General features: G+C 47.8%; 2 protein-coding genes across 8 annotated transcripts in view; both read right to left on the bottom strand.

The window, feature by feature from the left end:
• Positions 1–3,198: 3,198 nt before the first annotated feature.
• LOC121849486 lies at positions 3,199–4,420 on the bottom strand. Its single transcript, XM_042337045.1, has one exon. The coding sequence runs from the start codon at positions 4,352–4,354 to the stop codon at positions 3,506–3,508; it is 849 nt and encodes a 282-aa protein (XP_042192979.1). The 5' UTR covers positions 4,355–4,420; the 3' UTR covers positions 3,199–3,505.
• A 2,280-nt stretch (positions 4,421–6,700) lies between these two features.
• ldb1a (LIM domain binding 1a) overlaps positions 6,701–22,200 on the bottom strand; it is a 28,518-nt gene continuing 13,018 nt past the window's right edge. For 2 of the 7 annotated variants that reach the window (XM_042337033.1, XM_007905693.2), the window contains exons 2-11: positions 16,513–16,615; positions 12,631–12,675; positions 11,795–11,870; positions 11,493–11,595; positions 10,985–11,157; positions 10,673–10,795; positions 10,286–10,369; positions 9,738–9,861; positions 8,838–8,986; positions 6,701–8,475 (exon numbers count right to left, since the gene is read on the bottom strand). In XM_042337033.1, coding sequence (XP_042192967.1) covers positions 8,245–8,475; positions 8,838–8,986; positions 9,738–9,861; positions 10,286–10,369; positions 10,673–10,795; positions 10,985–11,157; positions 11,493–11,595; positions 11,795–11,870; positions 12,631–12,675; positions 16,513–16,615 — 1,211 coding nt within the window. In that variant the 3' untranslated portion in view covers positions 6,701–8,244. Of the gene's footprint in view, positions 8,476–8,837; positions 8,987–9,737; positions 9,862–10,285; positions 10,370–10,672; positions 10,796–10,984; positions 11,158–11,492; positions 11,596–11,794; positions 11,871–12,630; positions 12,676–14,088; positions 14,178–16,512; positions 16,616–20,890; positions 21,215–22,200 lie in introns of those variants that run through there. The other 5 variants (XM_007905697.2, XM_007905698.2, XM_007905696.2 and 2 more) reach the window with 5 other exon arrangements.

A 22,200-nucleotide genomic window follows, 5' to 3' on the forward strand; every position in this document is an offset into this window, starting at 1 on the left:
GAAATTTACCTTCATCCAGGACTTGATGTCCGACAGACAGTCTGTCAGGACAGCAGTGGTCCTGGAGTTGAGGGTGGAGGCAGAAAGATAGCATTGGGTGTCATCGGCATACGGAAGTTGACCCCATGTCTGCGGATGATGTCACCAAGGGGGAGCATGTAGATATTAAAGAGGAGACCAGGACAGAGCCCTGGAGGACGCCAGATGTGACAGTGCGGGAGCTGGAGGAGAAACCATTAGAGGCAACAAGGAGGAGACGATGAGAGAGATAGTTATTGAACCAGGCAAGGGCAGGTCCATGAAGATTAAGTAAAGAGGAGAGGCGGTGTATGAGGATGGAGTGGTCGATAGTGTCGATGGCGGCAGAGAGATCGAGGAGGACAAGGAGACAGAGGGAGCCCTGATCACAGATGTTCAGAATGTCAGTGACTTTGACCAGGGCTGTTTCCGTGCTGTGGGCAGCGCAGAAGCCGGATTGGAGGGGTTCAAAGAGGGAATGGCGAGAGAGAAGGGAGCGGAGCTGGGACGCGATGACTCATTCCAGGACCTTGGAGAGGAATGGGAGGTTAGAGATGGGGCGGTAGCTGGTGAGGAGGAATGGGTCCAGGGCAGGTTTTTTCCGGATGGGGGTGATGACGGCTGTTTTTAGGGGGGTTGGAACTGAACCAGTGGACAAGGAGAGGTTGATGACATCGGACAGGAGAGGAGCTGGAAGGTGGAGCTGGGAGATGAGGAGAGAGGTGGAGATGGGATCGAGGGAACGGGTGGTGGGTTTGAGTTTGCGAACAATCGCGGTGAGGGAGGAGGGAGAGATAGGGTCAAAGGAGTATCGGGGGGGATGGGTGGGAGGGTGGGTCATGAGGGAGAGGTGATATGGGGGTGGCAGTGGACGGGGCAGAGGTGGCTGAATGTATCTCCTCAATTTTATATTTGAGGAAGTTCAGCATCTCCTCACAGTTGGAGTTTGAGGAGAGGATGGGCGAGGTATGGGAAGGTGGACGGAGGAAACGGTTTGTGGTGGAAAAGAGAAGCTGAGGGTTGTGCTTTGCCTTTAAGATAACCTTGGAGTAGATGGAGGATTTGGCGGAGGCAAGAGCGCAGCGGTAGTTCTTGGCATGGTGAAGCCAAATCTGCAGATTGACCGTTATTTGGTCCAGGCACGTCCGGTAGCTCACACTTGTACCTTGAGGGAATGGAGATGGCTGGTGTACTAGGGGGATTTATGGGAGTATGAGGCAGTTCAGGAGGTGAGGGGGGTAAGGGAGTCCTGAATGAAGGAGAGGGAGTTGTGGAGAAAGAAGAGTGAAGAGTGGAGATCGGACAGGGAGGGCCAGAGGTGTAAGAGTTCAGATGACTCCAAGGCAGTGGAGAGGGAGAAGGAGGAAATTTTTTTCCACAGATGGTATGTGATGGTGGAGGGTTGAGAAAGGGGAAGGGGGTGTTGAGGGAGATGAAGTAGTGGTCCGAGATGGCTTTGTCGATGATGGTGATGTTCAAGATGGTGAGGCCCCGGGGTGATCACCGGGTCCAGGGTATGGCCCACCTTGTGGGTGGAGGAGTGGATGAGGAGGGAGAGGTTGAGGGAAGGGAAGAGGGAGGAGAAGTCGGCAGAGGAGGAGGCTGCTCAGTCCAGCAATCAGAACTGTCAGATTGTATCCCGCTGTCCAACTTATTCCCTTCATGCCTCGAGCTTTCATAAACCTGACTACCTTCTGCTGAAATGAGTAACAAAAGCAGCACAAACTGCCCAGCCTTCCCTGTTGTGATATTTTATGCCAAGAATAAATATGTCATAGATTCATGGAATTATACAGAACAGAAGGAGGCCATTCAGCCCATCGTGTCTGTGCCGCCAGTAAAGGGAGTAAAGATAGCAAGCGGGACAGAGAGGCGTGGTGGTGATGACTTCATGACCAGGGAACCTGAAACTCATTTGAATGGTTAAAGGATGTTGTTGTCCGAAAGTCGCTTGATTTACATAGAAACTTATTGTATGAATGAATGTGTATTGTGTGAGTGTGCACTCACAAGGGGAAAAAACAAGTGTGTATTTTAAATTTGTTAATATAAACAGGATCCTGGCTTCATCTTCCCGACTCGAGAAGGCCTGATCCTAATCACTGAAGCATTGGGTATCAAATACCAAGCGCCATGACATTGATTGGGGTGCAGTAGTGGGGCGAGCGAGGTGGGGGACATGAACAGGGCGGAGCCTTTATCCCCACTCACAAGGGGATAAAGCACTAGGTTTTGAGCAGGCAGCAGAGTTGCACCTCGGAGGGTCTTGGAACAGACAAGTGGGTCAGCTCACTCTGCTCAAGAAATGTACCGTAAATGGAATGTTTTTGTACCGCGAGAAAAGGAAAAAATGTAACAGAAGATGTTGTACATTGTGTTTATTTGGGATTTCTGTTGTCCCAAATATTATATTTATAAATAAATATGTATTTTCAAAAAAAGTCAGCTCGCTCCTCAGCTCAAACGGTTAAATGCCAGCATTTTATGTACTTCAACTCCGACTTGACTTAAGGCTTTGGGGTGTCGTTAATATATTTTAAAGTTATCTTGAGAAGTGTGTATTTTAAATTTGTTAATATAAACGGGATACTGGCTTCATCTTCCCGACTCGAGAAGCCCCAATTCTAATCACTGAAGCATTGGTTATCAAATACCTTCAAGCTCTGTGACATTGATTGGGGGACAGTATGACTGCTGCCCTGTTCTCTGGCTAAACAGGGGGTAAGAAAAAAGGCAGAATATGAGAATCAGGAGCGATTTAGACTTAGTTCAACACAAGGCATAGCAAACTGAAAGGACCTTTTAATTATAATCTCCAATACAGACAAGCTGAACTGTTAGCAACAACAAAACATTACAGTTAAGAGTTTGCACTGGAGGGGGCAGGCGGAGGGATTGCAGGATGGAGTTCCAGAGGATAAGGGCAGAAAGGCTGAAGGCCTGACCGCCAATGGTGGCACAGGCAGAGCAGGGGCATGAAAGCAGACCAGTGCCCGCCGAGTGGAGGGAGCGGACAGGTTGGTATAGTTAATAGGTCGTTGAGGTAAGGAGAAGCAAGACCGTGGAGGGCTTTAAAAGTGAGGACAAGTATTTTAAATACAATCCTCTGAGTGATGTGAGGGGTGGGGTGTGGGTGGGGCTGGGTCCTGGAGTGGGGGTGGGTGGGTGAGGGTTGGGGGTGGGTGGCTGGGGGGTGAATAGTGGAGCCGGCAAGGATGGGGTTGATCGGTTCACAGAGCTTGATACAGGAGAAGACACGAGCTGCAGAATTCTGAATAATAACAACAATAGCAACTTCACCACAGTAAGGACGATGCTTTGGGCTTTGGAGACCATGTACCTTGTTTCAGTGCTGGTGCAGCCAGTCACTCAGTTGCTCTCCTCTTGCTGAGTGAGTTGAAGGAGTCTTGAACGCTGTTCCTCTTCCAGGTTCCCAGATGTTTCTGCCCAATCCCGCAGAGAGACCTTGGCTTTATAACAATCCAGGTTATCCCTGGAGAGGTTTGGTTGACCTATCCCACAGAATGAAAGATGTGAGACATGGTCTGGTAGCTTGAATTCTGGATTCTCTTTGGGCAGATAGAAAGCGAAGCTCAAGTTCTCCCAGGACAAATACGTTGTTTGTGCAACGCAACAGTTGTTGAGGGATTTTCGAAGTTATTGAATCGGGGCTCCATATCCAATTGCCTTCAAGGGTTTTGGAAACAACATAGGAATTATTCTGGATTCTAGGGAAATCCTCGAATGTAGGTTCACCTGGAGCATGAACCACCACTGCATGCATGTTCTCGCACTTATATTGGAAAGTTCCCAACACACTGATCTCTGTTGTGTTGCCAGGACACATTGCATTTTTGTACTCAGCGATGAGAGTGGTAATGTCATAGGTGAACTTATAATTACCGTATCGGGATTGGTCCTGGAAAGCGGGTGAATTGAGAAACTGATCGGGCAAGCGGTTTACACCTATTCCAGCATTAGACAGAACATTCCGCTGTCTCTCTCTTTCTTCTATTATCATATCTTTGCCTATGGCAACGCTCCACCATGAGAAGTACATCTCTTTTTTTTCAATGATCTTCTTAGATTTCACATAGAATCGTTGTCGTTCAAGGATATCTTTCACTCCTTGGAAATTTGTGGCATGGAAGAGCTTTGTGAAATGAAATTCAGCTTGACCCCAGGGCTTGTAACTGGCGACGGAAAGCAAGCTCGAGTCTGAGATGGAAAGGTAACTACTACCATTCTCCATGCTGCGCAGATGACTTTTGGAAAATAAATCTTCCTTTCCATACTTTCCTTGGCCACTGCTGTATGCTGGTGCGTTGGTGGTCATTGTCACAAGTATATCAGCAAATGTACAGGACAGATACAGGACAAGAGCTTCACAGGATTATATCGTGAATTGTAATGACTTGATTATTGTCGGTTTCTATTCTTTATTTTCTTGCAACGATCAGATGAAACTTTTTTTTGGTCAGTGTGGCACGTGGGGGAGTAACCAAACTAGTCGTACCACATTCATGTGTGAAGCAACATGTGGAAATTTGCACAACTATAACAAATGTCCCATGAGAGACCCTCTCTGCTTAACTAATTCTGGAGATTATTTGGTGCAGGTTGGCAAAGCCAGAGCTTGGAGAGCCCAGAGTTGCATTGGGTTAACTGTTGGGAGTTTAACCAGCCAAACCCAAGTAGCTTGTCCTTAAGAGAACAATCTGGCAAACTTCACCCTCCTTGTCTGAAGAAGCACCCGACCGATTAGGGCTTGGCTTGCAGGATTAGGAGGTGCTGAGTAGAAAGAATCCCTGCCACTAGTGACTGCTCTGCCCCTCCAGCTCCTGAGCCAGGCTGGCTGTTCAGCAGCGCCCTGGAGTTCTGCAGACCCGCCTGGCTCAGGAAATGGACGATCAGGTCCGTGTCTGTGTGTGATAACTAGACGGCCTTGTAGTTATGGTTGAAGGAAAGCTAATGTAGTAAACAAGTTGGGTATAAATGTAGCTCAGGCTAGCGGCTGTTTCAGACCAGACCTAGGAGGAAAGTGTTGAAGCCGCTGTCCCTCTGTTCTCTGGATTAGGTGACTAGCGACATGAAAGACACTGTACACATGGAATTTTGTATTGTGTTGTGTAACTACTGGATTAGCCTTTTCTGTACCTTTGTAGTGCTGATAACAAAGAACAAGAAGATTACATTTGTATAGAGCCTTTCACGTTGGGAGGATGTCCCAAGAATAAGTTGAACTATATTGTTGTGAGCTTGATTACCTCACGTCCAAAACCCCTAACTCAATCTTCAGAGTTACCCCAGGTTTGGTACTGCTGGTCAATACCTAGGAGGCTGCTCAGACGAAATATAGTAAACTCCTGATAACATATCATGCTGTCAATATCCCAGCCACATTTATTTATTTATGTACAAATATGTCTAACTCACCATTCTGGAAAACTCATTACTGATCCCTTTTCCCTCAGAAGGATGAGTTATCAGGATTTTATTGTAATCCTGATAATCCTTACATACAGCACCTTTTACATCCGGCAGACACCCCAAAGCACTTCACACGATTTACTGTCAAATTCAGTGATGATGTATTTTGTAGGCAAATACAGCGGCCAATTTGTACACAGCAACCTCCCACACAACCTCCCACAAAACATCCACAAAGTCAATGATGAATTTTATCAGAGCATGTTGGCCTGGACACCTGGCTGCCACACACACAGACCAGCAGTAGAGGGAGCTGAAGAGAGATTAGGAACAGGAAACCTGGATGATTTGGACTTCCCTAACGCCAAAGAACTCAAGGGCCAATTTAGACCCCAATGCAGCCCAGGCTGATCAGTACACACTGGGATTCAAACCAGCGAGCTGCTGGTTCATAAGTAGTTACAACCCGAAGAAGCAGATTTTATATCTCACCCAAAAGATGGCACCTCTAACAAATCAACAACCCATATTAATATACTGGGAGGGTCAACCTGGACTATTAACCCAAAGGCTTGATGTGGAGCTTGAACCCACAACTTCCTGACTCAGAGGTGAGACTACCAGCTGAGTCAGCTAAACCCATCTTGGTTTAACATCTGATCCAACAATGCAGTGCACGTCCAGTATTGCAGTGGAGTGTCAGCCTGAAGTATGAACTTGAGATATGACATGGAACTTGAACCCAGTCTATGCCTTTGAGATATGATTGCAACTGAATGAGCCACTTTACACCCAGAGATATTATTCGCTCCAAAAATATGGTGCAAAGATTAGGTCTTTTACAGCCCAGATTTACCTCCTTTTTTGGAGAAAGGAAGAGAAACTAGCTCTGCATGGCATCCTTGAGCGTCACGACACATCAGACCTGTCTGGACAACCCATCAATCAATCTTGAGCATTTAACTACAACTTGCTTACATTGTCTCCCTGAAGTGTCTGTCTTAAGTTTGTGCATATCTCAGCTTCTCTGCATACACTTGTGCTGGTGCATATCTATGTGTCTACATAGATGTCTTGATGTGTGTTTTTCCAATTGTGTATCTCTCCTGAATGTGGGCACAATAAGAGTATATATGTGCATGCCTACCACTGAGTACATGGATCCATCTAACTGTACACCAACAAGTGCATGTCACCAAGTAAGTATGTGGGAGTCCATATACATGTGGCATCTTTATAAAGTGACCATCTGTTGGTTTTACAATACATTTAATGACAGCAATACAGAATGCAAGTACTAGCGTGTAATATACAAGCAGAAATGCATGGATCAAGAGGCTTAAAAACAAACAAAAAACCCCAATTCCCCCCACACGAGTTCAACATTTAAAAACATTACAAACAATCCCGAGAGGAAAGGGCTTTCGCATTCCTTCTATCAATTTTTTCAAAAGTTTTTTTTCAGATTTCTTTGCTGTATAAAACAAGACAATGTGCATTTTATATTCTTGCTGTCTCTACAAGATTTACAGCCAAGTAGAAAATCGTGTCAAGCAGCTGGGATTTTGTCTGTCTCTCTTGGTTTCAGAGGTACCAGGGGCTAAAGAAGTGGCAGACCATGCTCACTCCATCAAATCTTCTGACGACAAAATAACTACTTTTTTTAAAAAAATTAAAGAATATACATAACATTTAAGAAGCCGGAGTGAAGTTTCAGTGGCCTTGCCGTCAGCACTGTGACAGCAACTGTGGATTGTCTGCTTTACACACCTTTAAAACCCCTCCTGAGCTCACTAAAATGGCACAAAATTGGATCAATTATGTTTGAAGCATGCTAGATGTGGATTTGAATTCAGTGGGGCAGTAGGAAGGATCGCTTGCTTGCATTTTACATTGTGTGGGCAAGTTATTTCACCCAATCAATCACCCTCTCTCAGAAACGTGAGCCCTACCTTCATTACCCCCACTTGGGAGGCAGACTGCTGACTCTGCCGTGTGCTCTATTTATCTGGGGAGGTCACAAGGTTCTATGGAATCCATACATTGTACTTGCCACAATGTGGGGGAACCACTCGCTACCCCACCCATGCGTCCCTTGGCACACCTACAATTGCTGTATTATGTACAGAAGGTAGTGACGCCTCATCTCCTCCATTACTTTCCATTCCTCCCGCTTCTCCAAGGAGAGACCAACTGACTTCTCCAAGTGACCACTGTACACGTGGCACCCTGACAGTGAGTGTTGGCAAAGGCTGGGCATGTAGGGTAGGGTAGGCAGGGCACGAGCTGGACAGGTAGAGGCTGGGTGGGCTGGGCTGTGCATTGAGCAAAATTGATGGTCACAAATGATCCTGTCCTCTCTCTCACACACACACACACCCTCCCACGGGTGGTCCCCGAGCAGTGAGCAGGGGAACCCCTAGCCCTGACCCAGACTCTCCCTGGGGTCACCAGGTACATTGAAGCTGGTGTCAGGCCAGACACAGACTGTCTGCAGGCAGCAGCCCCCCACCCCCCCACAGAGAGCGCAGGGGCCACAGAGAGCGATGGAGGGAACAAGGTGAACGAGCAGCTTTAGGTGAGGGGAGAAATGTGCGGGATTTGGAAAAGATCTTTGCCGCCCTCAGGCCTAGTTTAGCCTTGAAACGACTTCTTCAGAAGGTGAGAGTGACACGGCCTCACACACGGCTTGCGGTTTGGGGGGATGGGGCTTCACACACCTGGTACCTCGGCTGCGTTTACATTGACAGGACAGGTAGATGCTGTCTAGCACACGCCTCTCTGTGTGTGGGGTCTTTATTGGGAAGCCTGTGAGGTGGGATTCTCTGACTTGCTCTCTTGGCTTGACGGGGGTTTGCTGTTCCAGGGGCTGTTGGCCCCCAGGGCGGGCGAGTTGTTGAAGCTGTCCTCGTCATCGATGCCATTGGTCGCGTCGTATTGAGTGTTCTCCAACCGCGTGATCAGGCGCTCATCCTCGTCACCAAACTCACCTCCCATCAGAGTGGGCTCCCCCACCACCATCACATCCTGCAACCGGCAACAGAGGGTCAAATCGTACTGAGTGAAGGCATGCTGAGAGACACAAGGCAGAGACACAGGCTAATCTATCTACCTCTGTACCACAGTGGACCTGGGAGTGTGGATGCACAGTGTAGAGGAGCTTTACTGTGTCTGTAACCCTGACCTGGGAGTGTGGACGCACAACTTAGAGGGAGCTTGACCCACACTGTCGCTGACCTGGAAGTGTAGATGGGACAGTGGTAACAGACTGAAGGAACATTTTGTTACTAGCAGACATCCCTGATGTTGATGATCACGACCATATTGTTTGCGCCTGCCCTGAGTCCCTCCCCGAGGCGAGTGAAGACCAAGGAAGCGTGGATGCTTACAGGTACCTGACTGGAGAGGGCGAAGCTGCTGGCTGGGCTCTTCTTCTTGCTGTTGCTGTTGGTGTTGGAGTTGCCACCACTGCTGATGGTGCTGCCGCCGGACATTTTTCTTTTCCGGCGTTTGCTTGGCGCCTGTCTGGCTGGTTCCGCTGCAGAGGCAGAGAATGTCAACCGTTACAGCAGCTATCAATATTAGCAATCCTTGCGTTTGACACAGCGCCTTATCACATCTCGAGACGTCTCAAAGTGCTTCACAGAATATACTGTAAAGTGAACTGACTGTATATTTTTGTGTGGCAGCCAATTGCGCACAGCAGCGTCCCACAAACAGTCAGGATTGAGTAACAGAATTATTACTATTTATTTATTTTTCAAGGGGTTATTATCCCTGGAAAAGCGATCGCCTAACAACTGGGTTCCTACTTACTGCTGCTAAACAGTGGCGCGTGGAGTAAGGAAACTTGCCCAACATTTCGCCCTGCCCAGGAATTGAACCCAAGTCCTTTCGCTTGCGAAGCAAGAGCTCTAACTACTGAGCTACAAGGCTCCACACCCTCAATTATAGCTTCAAACATGGTCCCCAACTGAGATCAGTAATTCAGGACAGAGGGGAATTGGTTGTCCTCTTACTCTCTATGTCTTAGTAAATGTTTGCGTCACCTCATGTTTATAAACCACTGTCCTGCTTTACAATATTATTTAGTCTTTCACTGGCACTGATCACCAGGATTCATTCAGGTTCGGGGGAGGGGTGGGGGGGAGAGGAGAGAGAGGGCTCCCACTCTATCCATTGATGAATTATAAATTCTTAACTGTAACAACCACTGTGTTTGTAGTCAGTGTGGATGAATACACATCAGGACTATACACACTGTATCTGTGAATATCTGACACACTTACCTGGAGGTGCTACCATTCTCTGCCACTTTTGAAACAGACATGTCTTGAGGCAGTCCCTGGGGCTTAGACTGTAGGTTTTATGCCTGGACATCAGCTCCTGCATTGGTTCTAAAATAACACACAGCTTCCAGAGAGAGAGCGAGGGAATAGAGAGAGAGCGAGGGAGGGAGAAAGATTGATGAGAGACAGGAGCACAAACTCTGGCCAATTATCGACTCCCAAACACAGAGGAATTGGATGCAAAGACAACCTTGAATTACAATATAACACAAATTCACATTTACACAGTGCCTCTCACATCGGGATTACTTTCCACAGTGCTTACCAGTACTGGCTGGCACCTGAGCTGATTTAAATGGAAAGTTTTCTAAACTGTAAACAAGGCAACACATCAAGACTCTTGAGTGACTGAGTGAAGGCCCAGAAACACAGGCGAGCAGCAGGGAATCAAGGAGGTGATATGGCCTCAAACCAGGGAGGGAGAGATCAGCAGCAATCAGAGATTTCCAAGCAAATAAATACATTTCTAGAGGTGACGTCATGCTTACTCGGAGGTAGTTGAGGGTGGAGTTGGACAGGCCACATCTCGTGATGTTCTTCGATAACTGATCCAGCATCTGTGGGTCCTGGGTCTGTCACAATGAAAAGATCAGCAAACAGCACAATTTGTATTTACACAGCGCCCCTCCCACAGAGCAGCGTCCCAGAGCGCTTGACAGTGGCGGAGCACGACACCGAGTCGGGGGGCGGTGACTGTAGGCACGGCCGAAGAGAAAGGTCTTCAGGCACAATCTGAATATGGAACAAATGGACAAGGCGAAGGGATAGAGGGAGAGAGTTCCAAAGTTGGCTATCTCCCCAGCTGTTTCCCCACTCCTCTTCCCCACCCACCACCAGACTCCGTCCCCAGACACCAGTGGGACACCAGCACTCACGTTCATGGCTAAGATACTGCGTGGAATCAGCTCTCGGTGCTGACGGATGTTGAAATGCCAAGTCTTGATCCTCATCATATCATCGAACATGAATTCCAGGTACAGCCGGCCCTCCACACACACCTACACGCCAAAGGGGTGACAGTCAGATGGCAGCTAAAGGCACCTTCGTTACTCTCCACTACACACACATTCAAACTCTACGTCACTCTCTCCCCATTCCCCTGCCGTGTTACTGGGGGGGGCTGGGCGGGGGGGAGAAGAGTGTGACAGAGTGGTCACACTTCCCTCCAGCAAGGGAGCTGGCCATACCTTAGTGAACATGGGCTTCCCGTGCTGTGTGACCATTGTGCACTGGTCACAATCCAGCGACACAAAGTTATTGTGAAATGATTCCTTCGGGTGTTTGAGGACGTAGTACAGGTCCGTGGCTCCTCCCTCGAAGATACTGCGGAAATAGCGAGGAATCAAAGTGCGACCGATAGCTGCAGGGGCAAGAGAAGAACAGTCACCTATCACCCATTACCCCAACCTGGGCACTTCTGGCTCAGTTTATACCTCGCCTGATTAAAGTCTGGGAACATAACCACAGGAATTCTGGCTTTTATATCAATGAGTGAATACCCGAGCAAGGATGTCACGGTAAACATATGAGATGTTGGCTCGGATATAGATGGGGCCAATTCTGGCTCCTCATTAAAGAAAAGACTTAAAAGGCATGGAGCGGCCACAGGCCACTGAGGTGAATGGTTTGCAAGGCCAGAGTACAGTGGAGCGATTCTGCACTCATTATAGACGCCTGTCCTCATGGTATACTCACTGTATCGCTTCGGTCCATCCTCCAAACAGAAAGTGACAGTTAACATGGCGTCGTCCTCAAAGAACTCTGTGGTGAAGGCATCCCACCAGAGGTTGTCACATTCCTGTGGAGAGCAGCGCAGTCAGAGTAAGGTCTCAGTCCCGAGATTCCCAGGCAGAGCGAGCGAGTGAGCAAGAGGTAGAGAGAGATCTCATTCATAATACCAGAGATAAGTCAGAGAGGGGGAAACTCACAGCAGAGGGGACTGGGAAGTGGGGGTGAGGGTAGGATTGTTGGTGGTAGTTAGCGGGGTTTGCGTTTACCTCTGTCCAGTTCTGTAATCGCTTGTTGAGCTCGAATATCCTGTAGTCTGTCTGGTTCATATAAGGAGTGTGCCTCCTGTGAACACAACAAACAACACATTCAAAGCGCCACACAGTGTCTACCCGTCTCCAGTGATCTCCAGTTTCCCTGAAGATGCCGAGCCGAGCTCATACTGTTCCCCAGGCGCTGAATGCACTCAGGCACCTCACCCAGCGGCAATCTCTGTCTGACGAACCAGTGAGTTTATCAGGGTATTCAACCACAGGAGGAGTCACAGCTGGTTTAACGTCACACACCATGCCACCCCCCCAAACCCACCCACACACAAACACACACAAACCCACTCCCACATCACATCCCCACCCACACACACACAAACTGGATTGCGATCTTAAGGCAAATGGCCATAGGTAACTTGACTCTGGTAATGTGGTCATAAGAGATCTGAACAAGGAGGTGCTCGCTACACACCTCTCCACAGTCCACCTATCGCTGGCTCTTCCATTTCTCACTGGATTAGTCTGTGCTGAGTTCATTGTAATTTTGACATTGGTGTAGACTAAAATGGCAAAGACAAGGGTTGTAGTGGTCGCGCAGATAATTCACTGCTACTGAGTGAGAAACACATGTAAATGTTTATATGACTTGAAAAGAGCATCAGGTGTGTTTCAAGGCGGGTTAGCGCACGTCCAACCAACACTGGGGCAAAGGGGAACAGAATGGAGAGGGAACAGCTCACTAATCGGCACTAATCATATGCTCCGTGAGTTATCTGGAATCCACTGGGAATTCATATGTTTTGTCAATAAAATAGTTTCTCAGCAGCGAGACTTACCCAATACCGGGCTCCAAGTATGTCGGAGGGTACATAGGTGTCGGACTGTCAAGAGAGGAAAAAATAGAATGTGAAAATAATTACTGATTGAGTGTGAATACCTGAGCACGAGCAGCTCACAAATAGTGTGAGGTACAGTCAAAGCAAAGCTCCTCCTTCACTGCTCCAAGTGGTCTTATCCCAACTGCAGAAGAACGGCCCCACCCGACTGCACACCCGCGACACACGTGTCAGCCCAACGCAGTGCTCGGGGGCAGCGGCACTGCAATCGGCTGCCGAGTTTCACCCACAACAGATATATATCAATTCTGTATATGTTTTGTACACTCCCAGTGTATCCGGTGACGCGCTGTGAGACGTCTCGATGACACGATACGGCGCTGTATCAAAAGCCGCGACTACTATTGTGATTCACAGCCAAATGACAATCTGTTACTGTAACAGTGCACTGACCGATGGCGCTGCAGCAGAATGCAAAATAGCACCACCAGCAGGAACATAGCGGTACTGCAGTCAGTGGGTAGACAGCACCACCAGCAGGAACATAGCGGTACTGCAGTCAGTGGGTGGACAGCACCACCAGCAGGAACATAGCGGTACTGCAGTCAGTGGGTAGACAGCACCACCAGCAGGAACATAGCGGTACTGCAGTCAGTGGGTAGACAGCACCACCAGCAGGAACATAGCGGTACTGCAGTCAGTGGGTAGACAGCACCACCAGCAGGAACATAGGGGTACTGCAGTCAGTGGGTAGACAGCACCACCAGCAGGAACATAGCGGTACTGCAGTCAGTGGGTAGACAGCACCACCAGCAGGAACATAGCGGTACTGCAGTCAGTGGGTAGACAGCACCACCAGCAGGAACATAGCGGTACTGCAGTCAGTGGGTAGACAGCACCACAGGAACATAGCGGTACTGCAGTCAGTGGGTAGACAGCACCACCAGCAGGAACATAGCGGTACTGCAGTCAGTGGGTAGACAGCACCACCAGCAGGAACATAGCGGTACTGCAGTCAGTGGGTAGACAGCACCACCAGCAGGAGCATTGCGGTACTGCAGACTGGGTGCTGGGTCAGTCCCACAGGCACAAATGGTGATGAACTGCTAAATTGTAAATGATCCCAACCTCCAGCTCAGGTCCAAATCCCTGACTGTCCAGCAACTTGGGACATTCTCCCCATTGGGACATTCTCCCCAAATGTTGTTGTTGTAAATCTTTAACCGGCTCAGGGAAACTGCATTAGTGAATTGTCTAAAAACCAGTGAGGACATAGCAAGGAAAGCAATATTGAAGATGACAGATTGCTGAGGGATAAAATGCTGCCAGAGGTCACATTGCAGCCAACTATTCCCAAGCCATTAGGTTCCTGCAATCTTCACCAGAAGTTTGCAAAGAAAAATATTCTCCAACAAACCCAGGCACATTGTAATATTAGGACTCCATAGTAACAGATACCTGAGGTGACTGTTATAAGGAAGAGGTCTCAGACTTGGTGATGGTTGGAAAAATTGAGAAGATTGGAAGAAACTGAGGATGTTGGAAAACTGAAATAAAAACAGAAAATGTGGCTCAGTGTCCAGATCAGGAAACATAATCCTTGCTTTGCATTTCCAGGCTTTCTGATGTGAAGATTTGGGAGGAATTCTATCAATATCCCAATCTCGGATCATGGATTACAGGCCAACAGATCCTTCAGGTACCCTCCTCGGTGAGTACCACTGTGGAGTTTTGTAGCTCAGTGGGTAGAGCACTCGCCTCACAAACAAGAGACCTGGGTTTGATTCCCAGCAGGGCAAAACTTACTCCACACGCCTGATAATAATCCCTCAAGAAAAATAAATAATAAATTGGTCATTTCAATCTACAACTGTTTGTGGGACGCTGCTTTATGCAATTGGCTGCCGCGTTTTGCCCACAAATATATGGTCAATTCACTTTACAACCTATTCTATGAAGTGCTTTGAGACGTTGAGAAGATGTGAAAAGCACTATATCAAATGCAAGGATTATTATTAAGATTTTTACCCACACTTGTGGGCAGTTATTTTGATTCAGGGACAGAGATCCAACAACAACAAATTGCATTTATACAGCGCATTTCATGTAAAGAGGATGTCCCAAGGTGCTAAACAGCTGAAGGTTTGCACCTGAGCTGGGGGGTGGATTCGGGAGAGCAGGTGGGCAGATTACTGAAGGTAGTCAAAGAGTAAGGTCTTGAGACAGACCTTAAGGGAGGCAAGGGAAGGGGCGAGACAACGGGACTCCGGGATGGAGTTCCAGAGCGGAGGCAGATAGGCTGAAGTCCTGCTAACGTTGGGGCAGCCAGGTGGGTAATGTGAAGCAGGCTAATACCTGCCAAGTAAATAATACCTGCCGAGTGGAGGGAGCGAGTGGATCGGTAGGCTTTTAGGTCACAGAAGTAGGGTGGTGCTGAGGCAACTACACTGGGGGAGAGGGCGTTCAGCAGAACGGGAACGCTTTGAATGACATTTCACTGCACTGTTGCTTTGGACTGATGTAAAATGTTGAGGTACAAACAATAATCCGTGCTTTTCATACAGCACCTTATCATGTCATTGAAATGTCTCAAAGTGTGGCACAGGAATTACTATAAAGTGTAGGCAAACACAGCAGGCAATTTTGCACCGAGTAATGTCCTACAAGCATCCACAGGGTGAATAAAAACAGTTTTATCTGCAGGATTTTTGCAATCGTGATGTGGATCCTGTAGTGCCCACATGAATAGCCATATGAGACCTTGGTATAATGTTAATGTTAAATCCAAAGGACAGACATCACATTTGACAACGTTGCACTGCCATCCCCATCCCAATCCCCAGCCCCAGCCGAGAACACGGTGAAACTATGAGGATCCAGTTGCGTCTCTCATGCTATGCAGAGTGACCTGCGACTCATAATAAAGAATTTTCATCCTGTACAGGAGCAGGTACTGAGTAATCCCTGCAGTCAATGAAGTACATCCAATAGATTCGCCTCCACCAGCATTTGCAGTCTCTGTGCTCATTTGCCCAGTGTAGTTTGGCTACCTCAGTCCAACTCTAATCCTTCACTAACTGTTTCTTCTTCGTAGTCAGCATTCCTCTCTGAAGGGCCGACTCGTGCTATGTTTCATGGGGAACAGTCGCTCTCTTTTACCTTCCCAAAGTGGACATTTTTCATGTGAGAGCCTAAAAAACGAGTCCAACTCTGCCCTCTCCCAATGAAGTCTGTCCTCTCCCAACATCCACATCCAGACGCATCACTGGACAGCGATCGGGAGGAGTGTAGGAGGGAGGGAAGAGCGAGGGAGGGGAGGAGTGTAGGAGGGAGGGAAGAGCGAGGGAGGGGAGGAGTGTAGGAGGGAGGGAAGAGCGAGGGAAGAAGTGGTTCTGCAATATTGTGGTGCTGGAAATGAATGATTTAGAGGAGATGGCTTTATGCAGTGAAGGTGCAGCAATTTGAGGCTTAATAACATTCCATAGGAACAGGAGTAGGCCATTCAGCCCCTTGGGACGTCCTCCCGACATGAAAGGCACTGTACAAATGCAATCTTGTTGTTGTTGTTGAGCCTGTTCCGCCGTTCTATAAGATCATGGCTGATCTTACCTCAACTCCAATTAACTAACTCAATCCCGTGACATGGAGGTGGTCTCAGGTGTGTAAAACAATTGCATAAGAACAATCCAGACTATGAGCTGATCTCCCCACACACAGATATTCATTCCCTCCAGAGGTTGTCTCACTCTTTCCCATTTTACCATCCCTCCCCCGGCACAAAGAGCGCCCCTCCCCCAGCTGAGATGATCTGGAGAGATCACATGAAGTGTATGACGCTGGCATGATGTGCTGGTGAGAGACTGAGAGGTGAAGGGCACTAACCCAACATCGCGATCCAGCATGCTGCCTGGGTGGTAGGGGGGGAAGGCGTTGCCGTTAGGAGGCTCCTTCGGCGAGTATAACTTGAAGGACTTTGACGAACAGCCTGCAAGAGAAAAGCATTCCAGCATTAGAGAGAGAGAGTGAGAGAGAAATAGAGAGAGAGTGAGCGAGAAAGAGAGCAAGAGAGAGTGTGACAGAATACGAGAAACAGAGCAAGAATGAGCGAGGGTGCAAGTATGATAAAGACAGGGAAAGAGGAGAGAGAAAGTGAGAGATTAAAAGTAACAGAATGAAAGAGTGAGAGGGACAGTATGAGAAAGACAGAGTGACAGTGATTGAGAGTGAGGGTGAGAATGATAGTGAGAGAATGCGACAGAACAAGGAATGAATGATACAATGAAAAGAGAGAGACAGTGATAGAGAGTGCGTGTGAGAGAGAGAGAGAGTGTGTGTAAGACAGGGCTTCTGTGGTTTTGCACCCCAGACCGTTTAGGAGAATTAGGATATAAAGAAGCAACAGTACATATTGGCTCCTCAGCTTGAGGTGGAATTAAACCCATTGAGATAACAATTTGCTTGGAGCTGGAGGCGAGAGGGCTCCATTCTGCTCCAGACACAGTGATCTCCTGAACTCAACACAAATGTAAAGATTGAGAAGGTAAATGGGGGAGAAGATATTTACACTGTCAGGTGAGTGCCAACGAGAGGACACTGGTTTAAGATCATCACCAAAAAGACATAGAGAGAACTAGGAATTTAATTAATAATAATAATAATAATAATCCTTGCATTTGATATAGCGCTTTTCACGTCGGGAGGACGTCCCAAAGCGCTTCACAGAACATACTGTAAAGTGAATTGACTGTATATTTGTGGGTGAACGCGGCAGCCAATTGTGCACAGCAATGTCCCACAAACAGTCATAGATTGAAAATGACCAATTTATTATTGTTTTGGGTTTTGGAGGGATTATTATTATTAACCCACGGACACATGTGTAACACAGCACATGAACACACCATACTACGCACATACACACACACACACAATAAACACAGACACATACACAAACAGACACACACAATCAGACACACACACGCACATAAACACACACACATAGACAGACACAGACACACACCAGCATGGAATGCTCGACCAATACAACTGGTTGTAGCAGAATCGATAATACTGTAGCTTTTAAAAGGAAGTTAGATAAAATATTTGAAAAGGAAAAATATAAGTGTATGGGGGGGGGGGGGCGACACTCAGAGGGTCGACTCAGGTGGGCTGTGTGATGTGATATGGACTCCCTATCTGGCTGCCTAGATGTAGAGAAACTTCCAGTCTGGTAAAGGTTACCAGCACAAACTCCACAATCATGTCAGCTTGGCTCAATGGTAGCTCTCTCTCTCGCCTCTGATTCAAAAGGTTGTGGGTTCAAGCCCCACTCTGCGACTTTATAGTCTAAGCTGATGCTCCAATGCAGCGCTGGGGTGTGTTGCATTGTCGGGAGGTGCCGTCCTTCCGATGAGATGTTAAACTGAGGCCCCGCCTGTTCAGATGGATGTTAAAGATCCCATAGCACTATTCGAAAGGGTAGAGAGTTTCCCTCTCTCTCCCGGTGTCCTGGCCAACAACCCCCCAAATAAAAATTGGTCACTCAAACCACGGCTGTTTGTTGGGCACTGCTATGCCCAACTGTGCTGCAACATTTACCTACCAATATACATTCACTCCATTTCAGAGTAAATCCCATGAAGCGCTTTGAGACCTCCCTCTGACGTGATAAGGCACTGTATTAAATGTAGGGATTATTATAGATGTATCAGGATCTTTCTACTCAACTCAACAAAAAAAAAACTCAACCTAGAATGCTTTCAAATTGTGAGAGGTCTGGCTCAGTGTGCAAATGACAGAGAGCACTTTCAGAAACTAATCCAGAAAAGCGCTGCATAGGTTTTATAGATAAGCCACAGCACGGGTTAGAGACAGAGTAAAGCTCCCTCTACACTGTGCGTCCACACTCCCAGGTCAGGGTTACAGACACAGTAAAGCTCCTCTACACTGTGCGTCCACACTCCCAGGTCAGGGTTAGAGACAGAGTAAAGCTCCTCTACACTGTGCGTCCACACTCCCAGGTCAGGGTTACAGACACAGTAAAGCTCCCTCTACACTTTGCGTCCACTCCCAGTTAACAACATCGACACTGATCCCGAGGTGAGTCAGGCTGAGGCCAAATTGGAGTTTGGTCAAGTGGGGAAACGGGTGGTCGCGGGGCAGTTTTGGGGTCCCTCTCACCCGTTGCCACCCTGGATACATTAACCCAGTCACTGGGTTGTGAATCCTCCCACTCAGCTCCTGTAAACCCTGGAGGCAAAACCCCTAATGGGTTGGGTGATTCTTGGTGGACAAGCAGCAGGAAGCTTGTCAGACAGTGATCTGAATGGCAAGCTATGCAGTTTCAGTTGGTTAAGACTCCAGCATTATCCCAAAGGATACCCTCTGGAGTCCCCCGCTTCAGCTCTCAGCAATCTCCGCCTAATATTCTCCATAAATAGGTAAGCAAGTGCGTCCCTCTGGGGAGAGACATTGCGCATTCCATTCCACACACAGGCAAATTCCATGTGTGGGTGCTGTGCTATACATATGTGTAACTCTTAGTCACATTTAGAGACGCTTAAGCAGAGTGATGTGTTTCTGCAAGTATCAAGATACCCAGCTGATCAAAAAAGCCCCCACTGCTGGCAAGTGTGGGGGTGGGTAAGGGTCAGGAGCAGGTAAATACACACTAACTGTCAAGACTCACATGTGAGGGACAGCCCTTGGGTGAGGAATTGGTGACTGTGAGAATGGAGCAAACCGTCGGTTATATTTGTCACAGAGAGACTGACCGAGATGGTATTCCACAGCGTGTGTGTGTGTGTGTGTGTCTGAGGTGGTAATCTTTGCCAAAACTGAACCAGATGTAGTCTGGCCGGTCGGTGGCCTATGTTCAGGTTCTCAGACGATCCACTGCACATCACCAAGATTGAACTCGGACTAGTCTCAGGCCTCAGCCACCGGAAGTACAACTTGCATTTACACAGCGCCCCTCACGCAGGGTAGCGTCCCAGAGCGCTTGACAGTGGCGGAGTGCGACACCAAGTCAGGGGGAGGTGACTGTAGGCACAGTCAAAGAGGAAGGTCTTCAGGCGTGATCTGAAGATGGGGAAGGAAGGAGCAAAGCGGAGAGATAGGGGAAGAGTGTTCCAGAAGTAAAAGGCAGTCGGTGGGGAGATGGGTGGTAATCTGCATGGGCCGAATGATATAAAAGTCTCACACTCGCAGCTCCGCGAGTCACACAACATACAAAAAACAAATTTAAAACCATGAATTCAAGGAGAAGCGAATGTCTGACCCAATCCCAGCCGGATGCTGTGAAAGGGTTAAAGCTTTTTTAAAAAAATCCGTGCATTTAATATCGCGCCTTATCACGTCTTCGAGACGTCTCAAAGCGCTTCACAGAATATACTATAAAGTAAATTGACTGTGTATTTCGTGGGCAAAACGCGGCAGCCAATTGCACACAGCAGCGTCCCACAAACAGCCGTGGATTGAGTGACCAAATTATTTTTTGAAGGGATTATTATCCCCGGAAAGTGATCCACCAATCGACTTAACAACTGGGTTCCTACTTACTGCTATGTAAACAGAGGTGTGTGGAGTAAGGAAAGTTGCCTCACGTTTCACCCAGTCCTATCGCTTGTGAGGCGAGTGCTCTCACCACTACGCTACAGGACTCCAAATAAAGAAATGGTGAAACTGAAAGGAGTCATGGGAGGGAGGGAGGGAGGGAGGACCTTGCATTCCCTCTAACCAGCTTTCTTAAATGAAAGTGACGAGAGTGTACTGTTACTCTATCACATGAGCAGAACTCTCTCAGTACAGCACTCTGCTCTTTGTAGTTGTTACTGACCAGCCATAGTTCCCCAGCCCAGAGGGGATTTTCTTTTACAGAGAAATCCTGACTATAATCAGGTTATAAACTAACGAGAAAGCAGCCTCTCTCTCTCTCTCCCCCATCTCTCTCTCCCCCATCTCTCTCTCTCTCCCCCACATCTCTCTCCCCCCCCCAATCTCTCTCTCTCTCCCCCCCATCTCTCTCTCTCCCCCACATCTCTCTCTCTCTCCCCCACATCTCGCTCTCTCTCTCCCCCCTCCCCATCTCTCTCTCTCTCTCTCTGCAACCGAAATCTCAGACAAAACCAAGAGGAGGTTGTCAAGCCTTCGGCCGCCCCTGCCCCCCACCACTAACACCGAAACACCAGGTTAAAGCAAGATTGCAAACTAGAAAATCCCCCACATTACACGCAGACAAACACAGAAAGCTCCTCTTTACCTCAGCAGAAGGTGTAGTTGGAGATGGCAGACACACAAAGCTTGATGAAGTGAGAGAGAAACCCAGCACTTTTAATGTCTCACTTCTTTATTGGCCGGCAGTGTTGGGTGTAATGTGAAAGGCCTGGTCTTGACGAAGCCTTCAGAGGGGAGCAAACCTTTTGTTCTGGAGGCAGGCAGCTGTCACTGAACAAAAGCGTGCAAGGAAGGCCCAGTGCGAGAGCGTGTGTGTGTGTGTGTGTGTGTTTAGCACTGGGAATCACAGGCCTGTGGCAGACTGCTGGGTATTCTCAGCACCTCCCCCTGCTCGGAGGTAGACAATAGGGTGATAGCGTGATAGCGGGGCCCCTGATGCTGCCCCAGACACTCACAGGAAGTCGCAAAGCCTCTTCCCCAGGGAGAGAAGCTGCTTATCTACAGAGGCTGCAAGACAATGAGGGGAAGGGAATATAACCATATGTGTGTGTGTGTGTAATAATAATCCTTGAATTTGATGTAACGCCTGATCACGTCATTGAGACGTCTCAAAGCACTTCACAGAATATACTGTAAAGTGAATTGACTGTGTATTGTGTGGGTGAAACACGGCGGCCAATTGCACACAGCAGCGTCCCACAAACAGTTGGGATTAAGTGATCAGATTATTTTTTAAAAAAATTTGAAGGGATTATTACCCCCGAAAAAGCGATCCGCCAATCAAGTAACAATTGGCTCCTCCTCACTGCTGGGTAAACAGAGCTGTGTGGAGTAAGGAAAATTGCCCAACGTTTTGCCCTGCCCACGAATCAAACCCAGGTCCTCTGACTTGTAGCAAATCCTCTAACTACTGAGCAATAGGATTCCACAATATTATATATCAGATGCTTTTCAGGAATGAAAGTCGTGCACCTTTTGTACATTAAACATTTCTCTCAGAGATGGTCCCACACCTTTTGTGAGATTCAGACAGTGAAGATTACCACAAAGAACGTGTTGTAAAATGTTCCAAATGACACCCAATTTCAAATTGTTGTGTCACCTCAGCTGTAGGCAGGTCTCCCCTTTCAGAAGAACAAGTACTTGTTCTTCCTCCATTTCTTTAGTCCCAAACTAGTTATAATAAATAATCCTTACATTTGATACAGCACCTTTCATGTCAGGCACGTCCCAATAGTTTCCCAGGATATAATATAAAGTGTAGTGGACTGTGTATTTGTGGGCAAACAGGGCGGTCAAGACAATCCTCGAGGGGTGGGCGGGGGAGAATAGCAGTCCCTGTGTGTCTGTTAGAGAAATGGATAAATATTTGAGGAATGAAGATATAAAAGAATT

This window comes from Callorhinchus milii, unplaced genomic scaffold, assembly GCF_018977255.1.
Source record: "Callorhinchus milii isolate IMCB2004 unplaced genomic scaffold, IMCB_Cmil_1.0 Scaffold7, whole genome shotgun sequence".
Taxonomy (NCBI): domain Eukaryota; kingdom Metazoa; phylum Chordata; class Chondrichthyes; order Chimaeriformes; family Callorhinchidae; genus Callorhinchus; species Callorhinchus milii.